The sequence below is a fragment of the Bos indicus x Bos taurus genome, chromosome 8, assembly GCF_003369695.1.
Source record: "Bos indicus x Bos taurus breed Angus x Brahman F1 hybrid chromosome 8, Bos_hybrid_MaternalHap_v2.0, whole genome shotgun sequence".
NCBI lineage: Eukaryota > Metazoa > Chordata > Mammalia > Artiodactyla > Bovidae > Bos > Bos indicus x Bos taurus.
The window spans coordinates 94,695,409-94,711,292 of record NC_040083.1 but is presented as its reverse complement, the minus strand read 5'-3'; the positions used below and the strand labels follow the sequence as shown (position 1 = coordinate 94,711,292).

Here is a 15,884-nt window from a genome sequence, read left to right as displayed (position 1 = left end):
GAGGACTAGGTTTACAACTGTCTCCCCACAGCTCCTGATTCAAGGGCTTCTGTAATGCCTTCTATCCAGAGGGCATCCTCTGAAGCTCATGAGAACTTTGCCAGGAAAGAAGAGCAAGGAAGAACTTTGGGCACTCTGTCGCTGCACTGGAGATGTCCCTTTGGAAGACATCCCATATTGTTGAGGTCAAGGGTCAGAAGAGGGAAGGACTGGAGGGGAGGCCTGGGGCAGCACTGATCCTGACCTGGCTCTTGAGTCTGTCCATCCTTTCAGCAAGACTTTTGAGTGTCAGTGGTCTGGCTGTTATTTGCTATGTATTCATGTTACAAATCTGGCTTGTTTGGCTTTTTTGATGTGGCTCTGACCAAGAGTTTTGTGAAAAAAGTCCTGAGGGTTATGCTGGTGTTTACTTAGGGAAATGAATCATAACTTTCTGGCTGTTGGGTTTACAGGTAATACTGAAAACTCACTGCATGGACCTTTAATTCTACTTTAATCTTTGAAAGTCAGAAAGACCTGATCCCCTGAGGGCAGGACAGGCTTTAGTGACATGGCAAGGTAGCTGGCTGTGGCAGGGAGTTGAGGGAAGGAGGTTGTAAAATTATCATCTTGTAAACATACACTTGGCAGCCAGACTGCCTTGGTCCAGATCCCGGCTTTGCTTAGTGACTGTGTGACCTTGGATAATTCTGTGTCTTTGTGTCTCAGTTTTCTCAAATGGAGGTAACAGTCCTCCCTCAGGGCTATCATGGGGAATCATGAGCTAATAAGCATAAAGCATTTAGCACAATATTTGTCACATCATAAGCACCTTATTTATACTTCAGTTCATTATATGACCATCATGTGAGATAGGGAATTTTGTTCCTCTTTGTGTACACAAAGGAGCTGAAGTTCAGAGAGGCTAAGGAAGCACAGCTGGCAAAGGGCGAGAAAAGGACTAGAACTCCAGACTTTGACTCCCTGCTAGTACGTTATTACAGTCTATAGAGAGCAGCCAAGGGTAGCCAGAAAATTTCTCAGGTCGCAGGATACTGGGCATGGATGGACTGGGATCAGAGCGGAGACAAGAGGGCTTCCGAGAGAAATGCCAGACTTCCTCCTCTTCCTGGCTTCATGGTAATAGACATGGGTGGAACGTTCCCCAAGGCCCGTGTAGAAAGAACATCCTGTGACTCACAGCCACTTCTCCTTCCCTGCCTAACCCCTTTCCTTCCATATGAGCAGCTGCTGAAGTAGAGGCTGCAGCCTCAAACTTTCTGAGGCCCCTTATGGGTCATCTTGGGAGATCAGATGACCCGTGTGTCAACATTATATCATCAAACTGGAAATCCTTGAAATTTTTGGCTGACTGCAATTCACATCCATATGCACTTATCAGAAGTTCTGACTTGAGACCTTAGAGTTTCACAATGTGGAAGTTCCCCAGACCTGTCAAAGCCAGGCAGCATCTCAAAACCCAGCCTGTTGGTTGCCATCCAGGGCAGGGTCTGGCCCCAGCTTGGGCTGCCATCAGGGGGATGCAGTGCTGTACTGCTGTATGGAAATATTGCTCAAACTAAATTGAATCAAAGGTCAGCTCTGCCCAGACAAGAATAGAAAGCACAATTGTACTCGACTACTGGACGGCATGTACCACACGATATCAGACTGCCTTTAGAGAGTTTGGATTGTTAACATCAAGAATAGCGTTTCATGTCTCTTGCTTTTCCAGTATGAGGTTTATTTACTCTGTGGGTGGCAAAGAGCAATATGGAACTCCAGTTTGTTTCTCCTTGAAACCTTTCCATTTCTGGCGCTCTCATCACTGTTGCGTTTAGGTATAGAGGGGCGATCTTAGAGTGACACTTTGTCCAACAGACTAAGTTGTACCAGGTAATGATGCCATTTTACATTTAAATATGTTATTACATTCAAGTCTTACAACACCTTGGTATTATTATCCCCATTTTATCGATGAGGAAACTGAGACTCACAGGTTACGTCTTTTGCCCAAGGTGACTGAGTAAAGCCGTGAATTTAATCTGTGTCTATCTGATCTCCAGGTTCAGCATCTTTGCACCATCTCATGTTGCCACGTTGCCTTATTCCACGAGTAGCATGGCCAGCTTTTGATGGCAAAATCATTATAAAGCATTTTAAAAGAATAAAATGATTTACTTAATTCCTATATAGTTGAAAGAGCTAAAGGTGTGTAAGCCAGAGCTGATTGGGTTCAAATTTACCACTTGCTTGCTCTGTGGCCTTGAGCAGGATGTTAACATCTCTGGATCTGTTTCCTTATTTGAAAAATGGGAAAAATAATACCTTTCCCATAAGCTTGTTTTAAGGATTGTAGAAAATAATACATACAATGTGTCTGATGCTCAGTACACGTTGATCCCCTTTTGCTGCCAACAAAGCACTACCATGTCCCTTAAGACGTGTTGTTAATTTTAAAAATAAGAGAAACTTAAACAATTTATACCTTATATATGAACAATTCTTCCTAATCCAGGCCTGGAAAGAACCCATTCTCAGCCCCTAATTCATAAACTTATCTTCCTTTCCCCTGTTCCCTGGCTTCTCAGGGCCCTGCAGGCTGATTCTGATCCCTCACTCATGGTGCTAAGAGCCTCTGGCCTCATTTTTAAGCAAAACACATGAATTCCTCCAACTCTCCTCTTTCTTCCCAGATCATTTTCTGTTGGCCCATTCTGTTTGATTTGGTCTTTCTGTTTCTGGACTATGTTTCCTCCTATTTTGATCTCACCTTCTCTCTGCTCCTTGCCTTTTCCGGGCATCCTCCCCTTCCTTTCTACCTCCCTGGCCTTCAAAGGGGCCTCCATGAGGTGGTCACCCAGCTATTTTTTTACTTTGTCTGATGATGGCTTCTTGTCTCTTCTTCTCTTTCTCTTTAGGTCTAGAACTCCCTGGGGCTAATGCTACCTCTTCAGTGTTATCTTTCTTTTCCTTCTGGGCCTCCCAAGCCAGCCTGACTGTACCTCCCATGCCCACTGCATTTACAGAGCTCCTGACCAGTGTGAACAGCTCACCCACTCTCTCCCTCTGGGGCCACAGTCTCCACTGGCTGTTTGGGGGCCTGTTTACCATTCAGCTTCTTATCAGCTGTCATGAATCCTTGTTCCAGGGGCTCCTGACCCCTTCTTCCACCTTGACCCCTTCTCAGTAAGACAGGTATGCCGTTGCCTTAGCAGATGGATCCAGGAAAGATGTGTCAGGTCTCTTCCCATCCCCTGATTTCAGTGTTGACCGATTCTGTAGTGGCAGAGCGGGCTGGGAGGTTCACAGCTCTGTTCTGACCTTCTGTCCCTGTCCTCTTGGAAGGCAAGGGCAGGGATCCTGTCTTTGTACAGCATCTCTTTTATTACAGATTCCTGCCTTCAAGGAGCACCGAGAAATATTACTACTTGGAACTACAGCTCTAGTGTTTTGACTTCAGTAGCTGTCTAGAAATTTGTTGATTAATTAATTAATCAAATTAATCAAATTCCATTCTATGTAGAATAAGGACTATGTAGTTCCTGGAGCTGTGATGGTCCTGTGGGTCTCAGAAGACTCTGGCTTCCCCAGGACTTGCAGATATCAGGAAGCACAACCCTAAATATTGTAGTTTCTCTAAGGAACTCTTCACTTGTGTCATCTACGACTTTATCAACATTTGTTTTGTTTTGAACTTGTTTAATTTCTCCACTTGTATTTTCTGTTTGGGCAAATTCCAGGAGATAGTGAAGGACAGGGAAGCCTGGCTTGCTGCAGTCCATGGGGTCACAGAGAGTTGGATATGACTGAGCAACTGAATAACAACAAATATTCTCTTGCAGTATGTGTGAGTCAGTATTCAGGGCATTCTATACTGTCATTACTGTTTACCTAATCCACCCCCTAGTATAGCTGATCTCCATTTACAGAAAAATGTAGGGTTGGAGAGTTTAAGCCTCCAAGGGCACATAACTGGAAAATTCTGGAACTGAGATAGGAATCAGGTTAGCCAGACTCTAGAACTTGGGATCTTTCACGAGTGTGTCAGTTTCCTTGGCAAGCCCTCACTGTAGAGAAGGAAACTTCTGGGTTGGGAACCCTGGCTCAGATGAACAGCAGGAGTTCCCGAAGCTGTGTACACCCCGGCTCCCAGCCTCCTCTCATCTGCTCTAAGGAGTCACCCCAGGGAGCAGCCAGGTCACCCTGTCTTACCCCCTTCTCCAGAACCCTGAACTTCCCAGGCAAGCCCTGGTTTTCCTGGGGAGGGTCCAGCTGTCTCAGTGAAGCAGGCGGGAGCTATCCTTGAAGAAGAAAGTGGAGCCCTAGCATCAGGAAAACAAACTGAAACAACAAAAAATACCCCAGAAGACACCTGAGTATGTTTGTTCCCAGCTCTTTTCTGGCAGAGAGATGTTTTGCAGTCGTGTTTATACAAGGTCCTGCTTAAGACGAATAAAGCCAGGAGTGAGAATCTGGCCGCAGTTTCTCTAGGCCATTGCCCCTGGAATAGGGTCAGGGCTGGGAGACCCTCCTTGGGTCCTTTTAAGAAGAGTATCTGGGCCTTGGAAGCTGACATGATCTTTCTCGACTTCTCTCTCTCTCTCTTTTTTTTTTTTATTTGTCTCTTCCACCCACTTCTCAAGCAGCTGATCCCTGTGGTTTCTTTTCATGTTAAACAAAAGAGACTACAGCGATCTTGAAACTGGAGCCGGGGACGGGAGGGCACTGACCGGGAGTAACCCCGCTGCAGACTCTGCTGAGGACTGCCCTCCTCCGCCTTCCTGGGCTGCTGCCCTCCCTCCTCCCTGCTTCTCTGCTCTGCTCAGGCAGGCTGGGAAGAAGCAGAAGGAACACTAAGTGGCCATGAGAGCATCCCCCCACGCCCACCCTATGTATCCCCCTGGCGCAGTGATCCTCCCCGCCACACCCTTCTCCCCTGCCATGAAAGTGTTTCCTTAGCCTGCTCAGAGAGGCCCGGCACTGAGGACTGGCAAGGAACTGAGGATTCTGTCCTGTTTGTCCTCAGCCCACAAACACACATTTCACTTGTTTTGTTCTTTGGACTCCAAGCTCCTGAATTGGTTTCTTTTTTTTTTTTTTTCCCCTCCTTTTCTTTGCCCTACCTCCCCGCATACAAAGCAAAGCTCTCTGGAAAAGGACAGACCACTGCTGGCTTCTCCAGGCAAAACCAAGGAGGCTGATTTCAGCTGATCAAGAATTTTGGTCCACATTGGAGATATGGCAACAGGAGAGCTCTTGGGGCCTTTTGCTGGATGGTGACTTTCAATCTTCTCTTTGGGCAGCAGGGACCCATTTTTAATTTAGTGACCGGTCCAGTTCCCTGATGGCCGTATTCTGTGACAGTATTTATAGCCTCTCAGTTACCCTTGTAAACTCCTGAGGCTCTTTCCCTCCAAAAGACTACTTTCACTTTCTTGATCTTTGTTTTCACAACAACTTATGAATGTTACTAGCCCATCTTACATCTAAGAAAACTGAGACCTAGAGAGATTCAGAAACGGAGAAAAGTGAGGTTCACAATTGCACAGTTAGGAAACAGCCGAGCTGGGACCTGAATTCAGATTTTCTAATGCCAGTCCAATGCCGATTTAGTTTAATCCCAAGTGTACCTTTTAGTACCAACAATAAGACGATCCCTGAGATCTTCTATAACCCACACATTACAGGTAGGAAAATCGAGGTCATGTCAGCTCACGTGGAAAGAGTTAAATGGCCAAGTAAGTGGCTGTCTTTTCCATTAAGTGTTTTCTATCTAGCGTCCAATGACTGGTTTTTCTTACTAGTCATCTTCTATCTATGCCATCCCTGCAGTGATGTTGTAGAGGTGATTATTCCCATTGATTCTCTGTAAAATGCTAGATTTCTTTATTCTTTTCTTAAGTTCTGATTAGGCAAACCAGTCAGCTTCAACCTTTTCTTCACCTTATAACAGTGTCAGCAGAAAGAATTCATAATTCTCTCTGACTCAGGAACTCAGCCAGGCAAATACATAATGCACACATACACACACACATACCTTGGATCATAAATTCAATATTGACTTGGTTGGCAAAGTCACTTCTGTTCTTATCTATTCTGAAAGCATATACTTTAGGATCAGACTAGCATTGAAGCTAATGAGGTGTCTTTCCTGAAAGTGATGATGGTATTAGCCATCTTTATTGAGGACTTTCTTTGGTTCTAGGCTTTATGCTATGACTTCAGGTACATTTCTCTTTTAACCCTCAGCTCAGTGCAGTGAGGTAGATGCTTGTCATCCTCATTTATCCTGTTATGGACACTTCTCATGTCCTGCTTCCAGCTCCCACATGCCTGACTGTCTTCCTGACCCTGGGCTGATGTAGCTGAGGAGGTTCACTGTCTTGACCTGGTTCGTCTCACACGCATGTCCTGTTTCACCCGTCCCTACCCACAGCAGGTCATCTCAATTCATTACGTGATTCACTCTTATGTGTTCATCCACCACTGATGGGATGCCTCCTCAGTGCCAGGCACTGCTGTCCTTTTGAGTAAGTCCTGGCCCTCGAGCACTTCTGTTCTTCTGGAGAAAATGATGTGGTCCCAGACAATTGTAGCTCGGAGGAAGCATGCATAAGAGGCTATTAGGGTATGGAGGAATGGCCAACTGACCCAGCTTGAGGGCATCATGTCAGGACAGGCTTCCTGGAGGAGAAGACTCATGGCCCGAATCTTAAAGAAGGGTAGGAATCAGCTAGGGCAAGAGGAGAAGGGCCATTTCAGATATTGGGCTTTCTTGATATTATTGGCTTCTCCACTCATTTTCCTGCCAAGAAAAAAAGTGGAAAAAACTTGAGACCATAGGTACAAAATCACTGTACTCTGGCCTCACAATGTACCTCGTCCTCTTCCTTTTCCCATCCTACTCCCCACATCTTAGGTTCTGAGGAAGCTCTTCTATGCTTATCTGCTTGTGTGTGTGTTTATTCATTCAGAAACATTGAGAATCATGTGTACATAGCACTATGTCTACGGGGCGTCCTGGTCCCTGCATCATGGGAGGTCTTCCTTACCCTCTCCTCATCAGCCACAACCTCTAGAGATTTCTGGCTCTCTGTTCTTTTCCAGAACCTGGCTTCAGTCTGTTCAGCCTGACTCCCCCCTTGAAACAGATAAGCCTCATCTGGGTCAAATGCTTCCATGAGTTGCCTTCCTTTGTCTCTGTCATCCTTCGCTCTGCTTTTTCTATTGATTTGCCTTTTCATCACCCTTATCATCCTTGGGCGTTCCTTGAGGGAAATGTCTGTGTCCCTACCTTTTCTCTATACATCATTGTGGTACGCTGGTCAAGGTGAGTGAAGTAAACCCTTCTCAATAATCACAAGATTATTATCATTTTTTGAGCAACTACCATGAACCCCTTGCTCACTATTCATGCATTAGCTAATGTTAGTGAAAGTCTCTCAGTCATGTCCGACTCTTTGTGACCTCATGGACTGTAGCCCTCCAGGCTCCTCTGTCTATGGGATTCTCCAGGCAAGAATACTAGAGTGGGTTGCCATGTCTACCAGGGAATCTTCCCAACCCAAGGATCGAACCCAGGTGTCCTATATTGCAGGCAGATTCTTTACCATCTGAGCCACCAGGGAAGCATTCATGCGTTACATGCAAATATCTCTAATCCTCATACCTTTGAAAAGTGGGTACTGTTACCCTTACCTCCTAGGTCAGAAATCTTGGGCTCTGGAAGGCAAAATGAATTTCTCAAAGCCATGCAATTAATAAACACGAGAGTCCAGCATCAAAGTTAAGTTATTCTGTCCCCATACCCCTGAACTTTTCATTTCACTAATGTTTCCCAAACTTGGCTGGAATCATCATGGCAGATAAAATTCTGATGTCTGTGTCTTAGCCCCATAAGTTCTGATCATGCAGAAGTTGTTAGGGGGTGTGGCCTGGGCATTGGGATTTTTGCAAAGCCCCCTCAGGAGTCTCATGGGGACTGAGGTTGAGAAACAGTGCACACTGCACTGCCTTCCTGCGCCCATGCTGGCTGCAGCTTGGTGTTGGTGGCATGCAAATCTGAATCCATGTGTGTGGTATCCGTGTGACCAGAATGCAGGTTCTTCGTATCCAGGGATCTTTGGCATTCCCTGCTGCCACCCCGTATAGCTACCTCACCACCCTGTGCGTGTGCACTGCCAAAGGTTGTTGACTGTTTAATTAGCCTCTTGGCTTTTCTGCCTCATCCAGAGGATTCACAGAGAGGTGGTTGGGGTTTGATCACATCCAGATGTTCTCATCAGCAGAGCCTGTTGCCTTAGCTGAAACGTCATGTAAACGCACTGCGCATGCTCCGTTGACTAAAGCATTGTTGCTTGTGACCTAGACCCATCGCATGTGCAGTGGAGTCAGCCTTCCACCCTTCAGCAGCCTTGCTCTGGGGGAAGGAGGTTATTCTGAATTTGTCTAGCACAGTGTCGATTCCTGCTCTGGCTTTTCACTCTCAGGAGTGGCCTGCCTGGTCACAGACCAGGTTAGCTCATGTGCATATTCTGTTCTGCCTGGGTCTCAGGGAAGTTTTTTTTTTCCCCCACTCCTCCCTTTACAGATGAGGCAGTGGAGACACAGCTAGGTGAGATGCCCTGGCAAGTAAATGGATGCGGAGCCCAAGTTTTCTCACCCCTCAGTGTGGTAGTTTTTTCATTGTTCCACAACAGTCAGTGTCAGGCTTTCCAGGTCAGACTGCAGTTGAAGCCACTAACTTTCCTGTCTTCTTCCTGTGTACCTCTACCTTTGGGATACTGGGACACCTAGGGTGTCACTTTATGTCTCTGGGAATGCAGTTCTAGTGACTAGGGGCCCTGTTTATCTTGGGGTGCAGCCTGGGGGTCGCCCCAATATCTGCAAGCCATTCTTGGACCTGTACAGCTGAAAGGAAATCTTCTTTGATGCTTCTCAGATACTTCTGAAATCTTCCCAGCCTTGATCCCATCTCCTGGTACTTATTTTCCAGTCATCATTCATTGATCAGTAATTCTTTGCCTGATCTGGGCACTGGGATGCAAGGATAAAAGACATATTCTGTGTCCCAGAGGCATAGTCTAGGGGAGATAATATGTAAATAAAACAACAGTCCTAAAAGGATGGTCCTCAGAACCCTTGCATTAGAAATACAGAAGATGCTTATTAAAATGTAGATTCTTAGGCCCCACTCTAGAGCTACTATTTCAGGATCTCTGGGAATCCAGCCCAAAAAATTACATATTAGCATGTCCGTAGGTGAATCTTCAATGCTCTGAGGTTTGGCAGCTACAGAAGTGAATGCGATGGTGAGAAGGCAGTATCATATGTGATGGGGAGCACCAGGCAGGTGGCAGCCTGCAGGAGCATCTTTTCTCAGGAGGACACTCACTCGACCAGGCCCACTTCTTAAAATGTGTCATGGGGAATAACTGGGAGTTAGCCAAATAAGGTGTAGCCAGAGAACTGTTTCTCTAGAGATATGAGTCATGCTCAGTGTACCCTTCTGTGGTGGTGGTTTAGTAGCTAAATCGTGTGCAGCTCTTGTAACCCCATGGACTGTAGCCCACCAGGCTCCTCTGTCCATGGGATTTCCCAGCCAACAATACTAGAATGAGTTGCCATTTCCTTCTCCAGGGGATCTTCCTGACCCAGGGATTGAACCCTGGTCTCTTGTGTTGCAGGCAGATTCTTTACCAACTGAGATTATTAAAAGTTTACTTAAGCAGAACATACCTGAATCAGACAGCACAGATGAGGGTCTGGCTGGATTTTGAGACTTCCTTCTACTTTATCTCTGCACATCACCCCCTTAGCTCCCAGGATTAACTCCTGTCCTCTTTTTAAGCCTCACCTCACAGCCCTGTTTTCAGATCAGACGTCTGTTTCTCATCAGTTAAGTGATTTGAGTTTGCTAGGTTTGCCCCCTAGGGGTCAGTTTATGCCAGGGCCTGTGCGCTGCAGTCTCTCAGTGATGTCTGGCCAGTCGTGAGGTCCTGATGTTGGGTTATTGTGAGAGAGGGGCAGAAGGAGAAGTGGACACTCAAATGAAATATGGCAGAGAAAATGAGAGCATTTCAGTAAGGGGGACCCACGAAGCATCTGGTCACCTCACTGTTTGGAGATAAAGAAGCTGAAATTCGGAAAGATGATATGAAATATCCAAGTGATATCACTTAGGCACAGCCTCCAACTCTAGGGACTAAAATTGGATTTCTGGCTAGTGCTTTTTCTGCTGCACTACACTGGATTGGAACCTTTTCTAAATATACCTGGAGGGCTTATTATTTAAAGTGATTCTGTAAGAAACCCTGCAGCAATACAATCATTTAGTAGTGTTGATTTTTTTAAATGTATGCGTACATATTTTCTTAAAGCAGGGGCCGGCCTGGGTGTGGGAGCTCTGTATCACGTGTTCCACGTCTGGACCTGAAATGAAATCAGGCCTGTGAAAGCACTTTGATATGCATAATGCTCTGCACCCGTGGTTCTCTAAAGGTGGGCCCCAGACCAGCGGGTGACAGCATCGCCTGGAAGCTTGTTAGAAATGCAAATTATCCAGCCTCACCCCAGGCCGCTGAATCAGAAACTCTGGGGGGTAGGGGACCAGTTTTCACAAGCCCTGCAGGTGATTCTGATGCCTCTTCAAGTTTCAGAACCACTGTTTTGCATCAAGAAGAAACCAGCCCTTTGGGCTTGTGGGAATAAGGTTTTAAATATCTCTGAATTTAGCTGTCTGAGATGGCATTGGGGAGATAGGAGCTGTGGGGTCAGGGTCACAAATCTCAGATTTGTTTACTTATTCTTGGAAAAGCGAGAAAAGGCTACGGGTATGTGTATGTGTACAGAAAAGGCTATGTGTATGTATACAGCAGTGCCACACTTCACAGCTTCAGAAAGCACTCTTTTCATGTCTCTGCTGTTAAGGTAAAACTCTCGGAACCTCATTTCTCTGTGTGCTCAATTGGTTTAAAACAAGGCAGTATTAGGATATTTTGCTCCATTGTGCTTTTTTTTTTTCTTTTTAGTTACTCATGAAATGAAAATGAAACACTATTTCTCCTGCAGGCTTGAAACTTCAGGACTTCCTGGTAGACAATGAAACCTTCTCTGGATTCCTGCATCACAACCTCTCCCTGCCAAGGCCAACTGTGGACAAGATGCTGGGGGCTGATGTCAGTCTCCGCAAGGTAAGCTGCAATCTTCACCTTCCCTGGTGAGGCTCGTGGCAATGACATTATACAAGAGCACCTGGAAGGAAATGAATAAACTCCTGTCTTGGTAACAGTGCTGAAGGAGGTTGGCGGCTCCAGTGCAGCGTCACCTATTTTTACCTCCCTGCTCGGGCTGGCCCCGCCACACCATCCAGAGAGTGGAAGGTGCAGCCGCGCATCATGGGCCAACTGGTTGAAATAAAACTGATTTCCTGCCTGTCTGTCAATTGGCATGTGTTGATTTTGTTTTTTTATTTTGTTTGTTTGTGAAAGTCGCTCAGTCATGTCCGACTCTTTGAGACCCCATGGAATACAGTCCATGGAATTCTCTAGGCCAGAATACTGGAGTGGGTAGCCTTTCCCTTCTTCAGGGTATCTTCCCAACCCAGGGATCGAACCCAGGTCTCCTGCAGGTGGATTCTTCACCAGCTGAGCCACGAGGGAAGCCCAGGCATAACGTGTTGATAACGTCTTCCTAAAGGGAAGATGAATTTAAGATGAATTAAAAAAAAATCTCACAGTTCTGAAACAATAACTTGGGTTGAGGATTGTTACCCAAAGTGTCTCTTGTCTATAAAATCTAAAACAGATTTTAAAAATGTAGTGCTTTCTTTTTTAAAATTTAAATTTTTTTCCTTTTAATTGGAGGATAACTCTTTATAATATTGTGTTGGTTTCTGCCATATATCAACATGAATCTGCCATAGGTATACATATGTCCCCTCCCTCTTGAACCTTCTTCCTACCTCCCACTCCTTCCCACCCATCTGTATTGCCACAGAGTACCAGATTTGAGCTCCCTGCATCAGAATAGCAAATCCCCACTGGCTATCTATTTGTAATGTTTCTTTTAAAGATAGATGAGAAAGATATCTAGAAAATATAGAATAGAAATAATAAATAAATAGAAATTAAATAAAAATAAATAAGTAAAAATATTTAAAATTAAATAAATAAAATAGAAAGTATCTATTATTAAGAAGAATATGCTTAATTTTTTTTTAATTTATAAAATCAGGAAGTAATATTAGTGTTTATGTAAGATTTTAACCTTAGATTTTAAAGAACCTTCCTCTGGCATTATTAGATAATCATCCGGCTCCTATGCAGTGGGCAGCAGGCCCAGATTGCATAGTTATTGATTTCCAGAGGACCTTTTCAAGTTTATTCTCTGGCAGAAAGGGGAACTGCTTCCTTACCCCGTCTCATGTTTACATACTAGCTTGACTTTGCCATAAGCAGAAGTAGTGGAACTGTTTATGCACCAAAATAAAATCTTTGCTTTACATGATATAGAATTTTTTAAATTAGAAAAATGTGCTGACTGCTTGCCCTTATGAAACTAGGAAAATATGCCTGTGTTTACCAGTTGTGCGGTTGGGAGATGGGCCAAAGGCAGCAGGCTTATAAAAATCATTAGCATGGTTTCCATTGCCCCCTGCCAATTTCTTATCTGTCACATCCCACTAGTTTAAAATAAGGGGCATCCTAAATATGTAAGTGGTCCATTCAAGGTGATTAGTCTCTGTAGTCACTGTTTTCACCGTCTTAAACACAAATACTAAGGGTCGGCTGGCAGCAAGGGCTAGTCAGAGAAAAGAAGAAAAGCAGTGTGTATTTGAGTATCTGGCAGTGGGTAGAAACTTAATGGAAACCATGACAGACCAAGTGCTCTGCCGTGTTAGAAAGCTGCATGGGTCCTGAGAAGCTTCTGGTGCATCACTCCCAGGAGGTTGTACCACCAGCAGGTCAGGCTGCCTTAATTGAAACAAACAGAGAATGTTGTAACAGAGTAATAGAGTCTGAATCGTTCATTCATTCGTTCCACAAATATTTATTGTCCACATGTTCCAGCACTGAGGACACAAAAGGAACATGAAAAAACAAGGTCTCTCATCTTATTGACTTTTGCCTAGTGGACAGTAAGGGCCATATGTGAAGAAGTGTTTATTTAGATCCAGTAAAGCTAGTTACATAAGATATGGCCAAGGAGAAGTTCTTTGCTATAATGTATAGACCAGTTCTAAGTCATTCTTATCTGTCAATGAGATAAGAGGCTTGACTTTCTAGTACTCTGCTTTGATACAAGTAAAAGGAAGAGTTCCACATTCTGAAATTGTTTGAACATAGTTATTTGCATTAGTTAAATATCTTTATCTACAAATAAATAGTATAAATACTTTTCCCCCTGCAATTTAGCCCAACCCCAGTTTAAAAAAATATCATTTATTTCAAAATAATGAGAACTTTCTATTTTCTCTAATAAGAGCGGTTTGGGGAGTTCAGACTCCAGATTTCTATTTGCTGAGTCATGTGTCGCACTTTTGAGAAAAAGAATTGGACTCAGGATTTCCCTTCCCAAGGAGAAGAGTGTGGAGGTGATGAGTCGAATGCCACATTCTGGTGTTGAATGTCCTGTAGCATCATGCCTTGCTTCATCCTGAAGTTCGGTAGAGACCCAGTGCTCTGGACAGGGTATAGTAGTGTCCATTCCTCAAAGCAATATTGATATGAAGTTCCCCCAAGAGGCTTCAAGGACCCTGCTTCCCATCAGTGTAATCCAGTTTTACTTCTCTCTCTTTGCATGAAATGTTTATAGGTATTTTTGCAAGGCTACCAGTTACATTTGAGCAACCTGTGCAATGGATCAAAATTGGGAGAGGTGATTCGACTTGGTGACCAAGAAGTTTCTAGGTTTTGCAGCCTGCCAAGGGAGAAGCTGAATGCAGCAGAACAGGTTCTTCGTTCCAACCTGGATATCCTGAAGCCAGTCCTGGTGAGTAGGCTTGCTGTGTAGGGAAGCTTTGAGTACTAATGCTTTTAGAATGTGACATTTTTCCCTGGACAGCAGGACTTTGTTTTTGTAGAAACATAGGGCTGGCTGGGAGTGGTGATGTGATTGGCTCTGTGGTATTGGCTCAGATTCTGAGCCATCTCCCCAAGAGTCAGTAAGGGAACAGTGAGTTGGGTGTGGCTCTGAGTCCAAGTCTGTTTCAGAGAAGACCTACGTTTTTATGGTTTTTAATGCTATAAGGGTTCATTTGAAGAAGGAGTTCTCTAGATTAAAAAAAAAAAGTCTCAAAACCATTAATGGGAAGATGGATGTCCATTTAAAAAAGCCTATCAGAAAGGAAACACTGAGATGTCTCAGTGGGAAAACCCTGGGATTGAATGGGAGCACATGCAATAAGTAACTTAAAAAATGACAAAATTGCTTTCAGAGGTTAAAAAATACCAACAAAGTCTGATTATCAATTGGGAATCACTCGTTCAAAGAAGCAGTCCATGAGAATACACCTTCATTTCTAATCCAAGAATAGGACTAAGTCTGAGCATTCTGGTTGTCAGTGCTGTGCCTAGTTCCAGAATAAGTATCTTTCTTTAGGTTTTCTGGGAGCTCTGGTAAAATCCCTTGTGAACAACATCCTTTAGCATCCATCCAGCATTCAGATTTCCTGCTTACCAGACAGCTCCCTGATTGTCAGTAGGCTGTTCTAAGACCAGGAGAAAAGCCCTGGAAGAAGAACATGCCTGGAAAGAGATGTTCCTCGTTATAATAGAAAGACATTGGAAACTTCTGGGACTTTGCGCACCATGATTTCTCTAGAGAAAGATGGGCCCTCCTGGGGGTACTAAGAAGTTTCGGTTTCTAGACCCTGTACCTGGATCATCTCCTAGAATGTTCCTTAGAAACACATCCCAGAGTTTACACTCTTGACTGACCATTGAAGAGTCCTTGTATCCTGTTTGATTCTCTGACTAAAGTGAAGGTAGTAGTAAAACTGAATTCTGCTGCTTCCATGGCAGGTTTTATTGTGGCCCCCATCAGTGTGAAGGGCTTAGCCCCAATACTTAAGATCTGTTTTTGTTCTCTTCCAGAAATAGTATTTTCTATTTCAGTGTTTTAAAAAATGTACTGAGTTGTTTTTTTCTAGTGGTCTGTGATTCTGTAGTATAATTTACAGAGATGTTTGCAGCCCCAGATAACTGGCCTAAATAGTCAGATAAGCTCACCTGTGAAGACACTTGCAGCCTGTTGGCACTTTCTGCATCCTGAGTCAGAGTCAAAGGCTGTTGCAAATACTAGCCCATTTCCTTGGACTATTTTGGTTGTTTTGCTTTGCTTCACTACAAGACAGAAATGTTCACCCTTTCAGCTGGGATGATTTGAACTTTGGAAAGATGGGTGTTTTTAGAAGACAGATAAATTTATTCTGGCACCCATTCATTGTTTCATTTCTGTTTACTCATTAAACACCTATTGTGTGCACAGCCCAGTAAAATCCTTCCAATTATGTAATTTCTGAATTACTCTCTAAGTAGAAAGACAGCAAAGCCTTCATAATCTGACAGTCAACAGCTTAGGGTTTGACTTGAAAAATCTCTCCCTAGTTGGGAAAATTAGTGTGATGGGGAGTGTGGAAATGTACTGTCAGAACTGTCAGCTGCTTCACAGCCCATCCTGTCGTGTTGTGGTGGAGCCTTGTGGACCAGTTGGTTCATGGCAGGTGTTGATTAGGGTGGCTGCCATATGCTTCCTGCACGTCTCTTGGGCATAGGAGCATTTCAGGTTCTGCTCCTGCCTGTCAGCTGTTATTGTGAGATCTCTCTTCCTAAAATCAGAAAATGGGGCTCTTGAATTAGAACATGGTGAGTGGCCAGGATGTGTAAAAGATGTTTTAGGAG

The 15,884-nt window shown here is 44.3% G+C and overlaps 1 protein-coding gene across 2 annotated transcripts in view; it reads left to right on the top strand.

The window, feature by feature from the left end:
- Positions 1–15,884, top strand: part of ABCA1 (ATP binding cassette subfamily A member 1) — a 137,963-nt gene that overhangs the window by 51,887 nt on the left and 70,192 nt on the right. For both annotated transcript variants that reach the window (XM_027550430.1, XM_027550431.1), the window contains exons 6-7: positions 11,053–11,174; positions 13,798–13,974. In XM_027550430.1, coding sequence (XP_027406231.1) covers positions 11,053–11,174; positions 13,798–13,974 — 299 coding nt within the window. The remainder of the gene's footprint in view (positions 1–11,052; positions 11,175–13,797; positions 13,975–15,884) is intronic.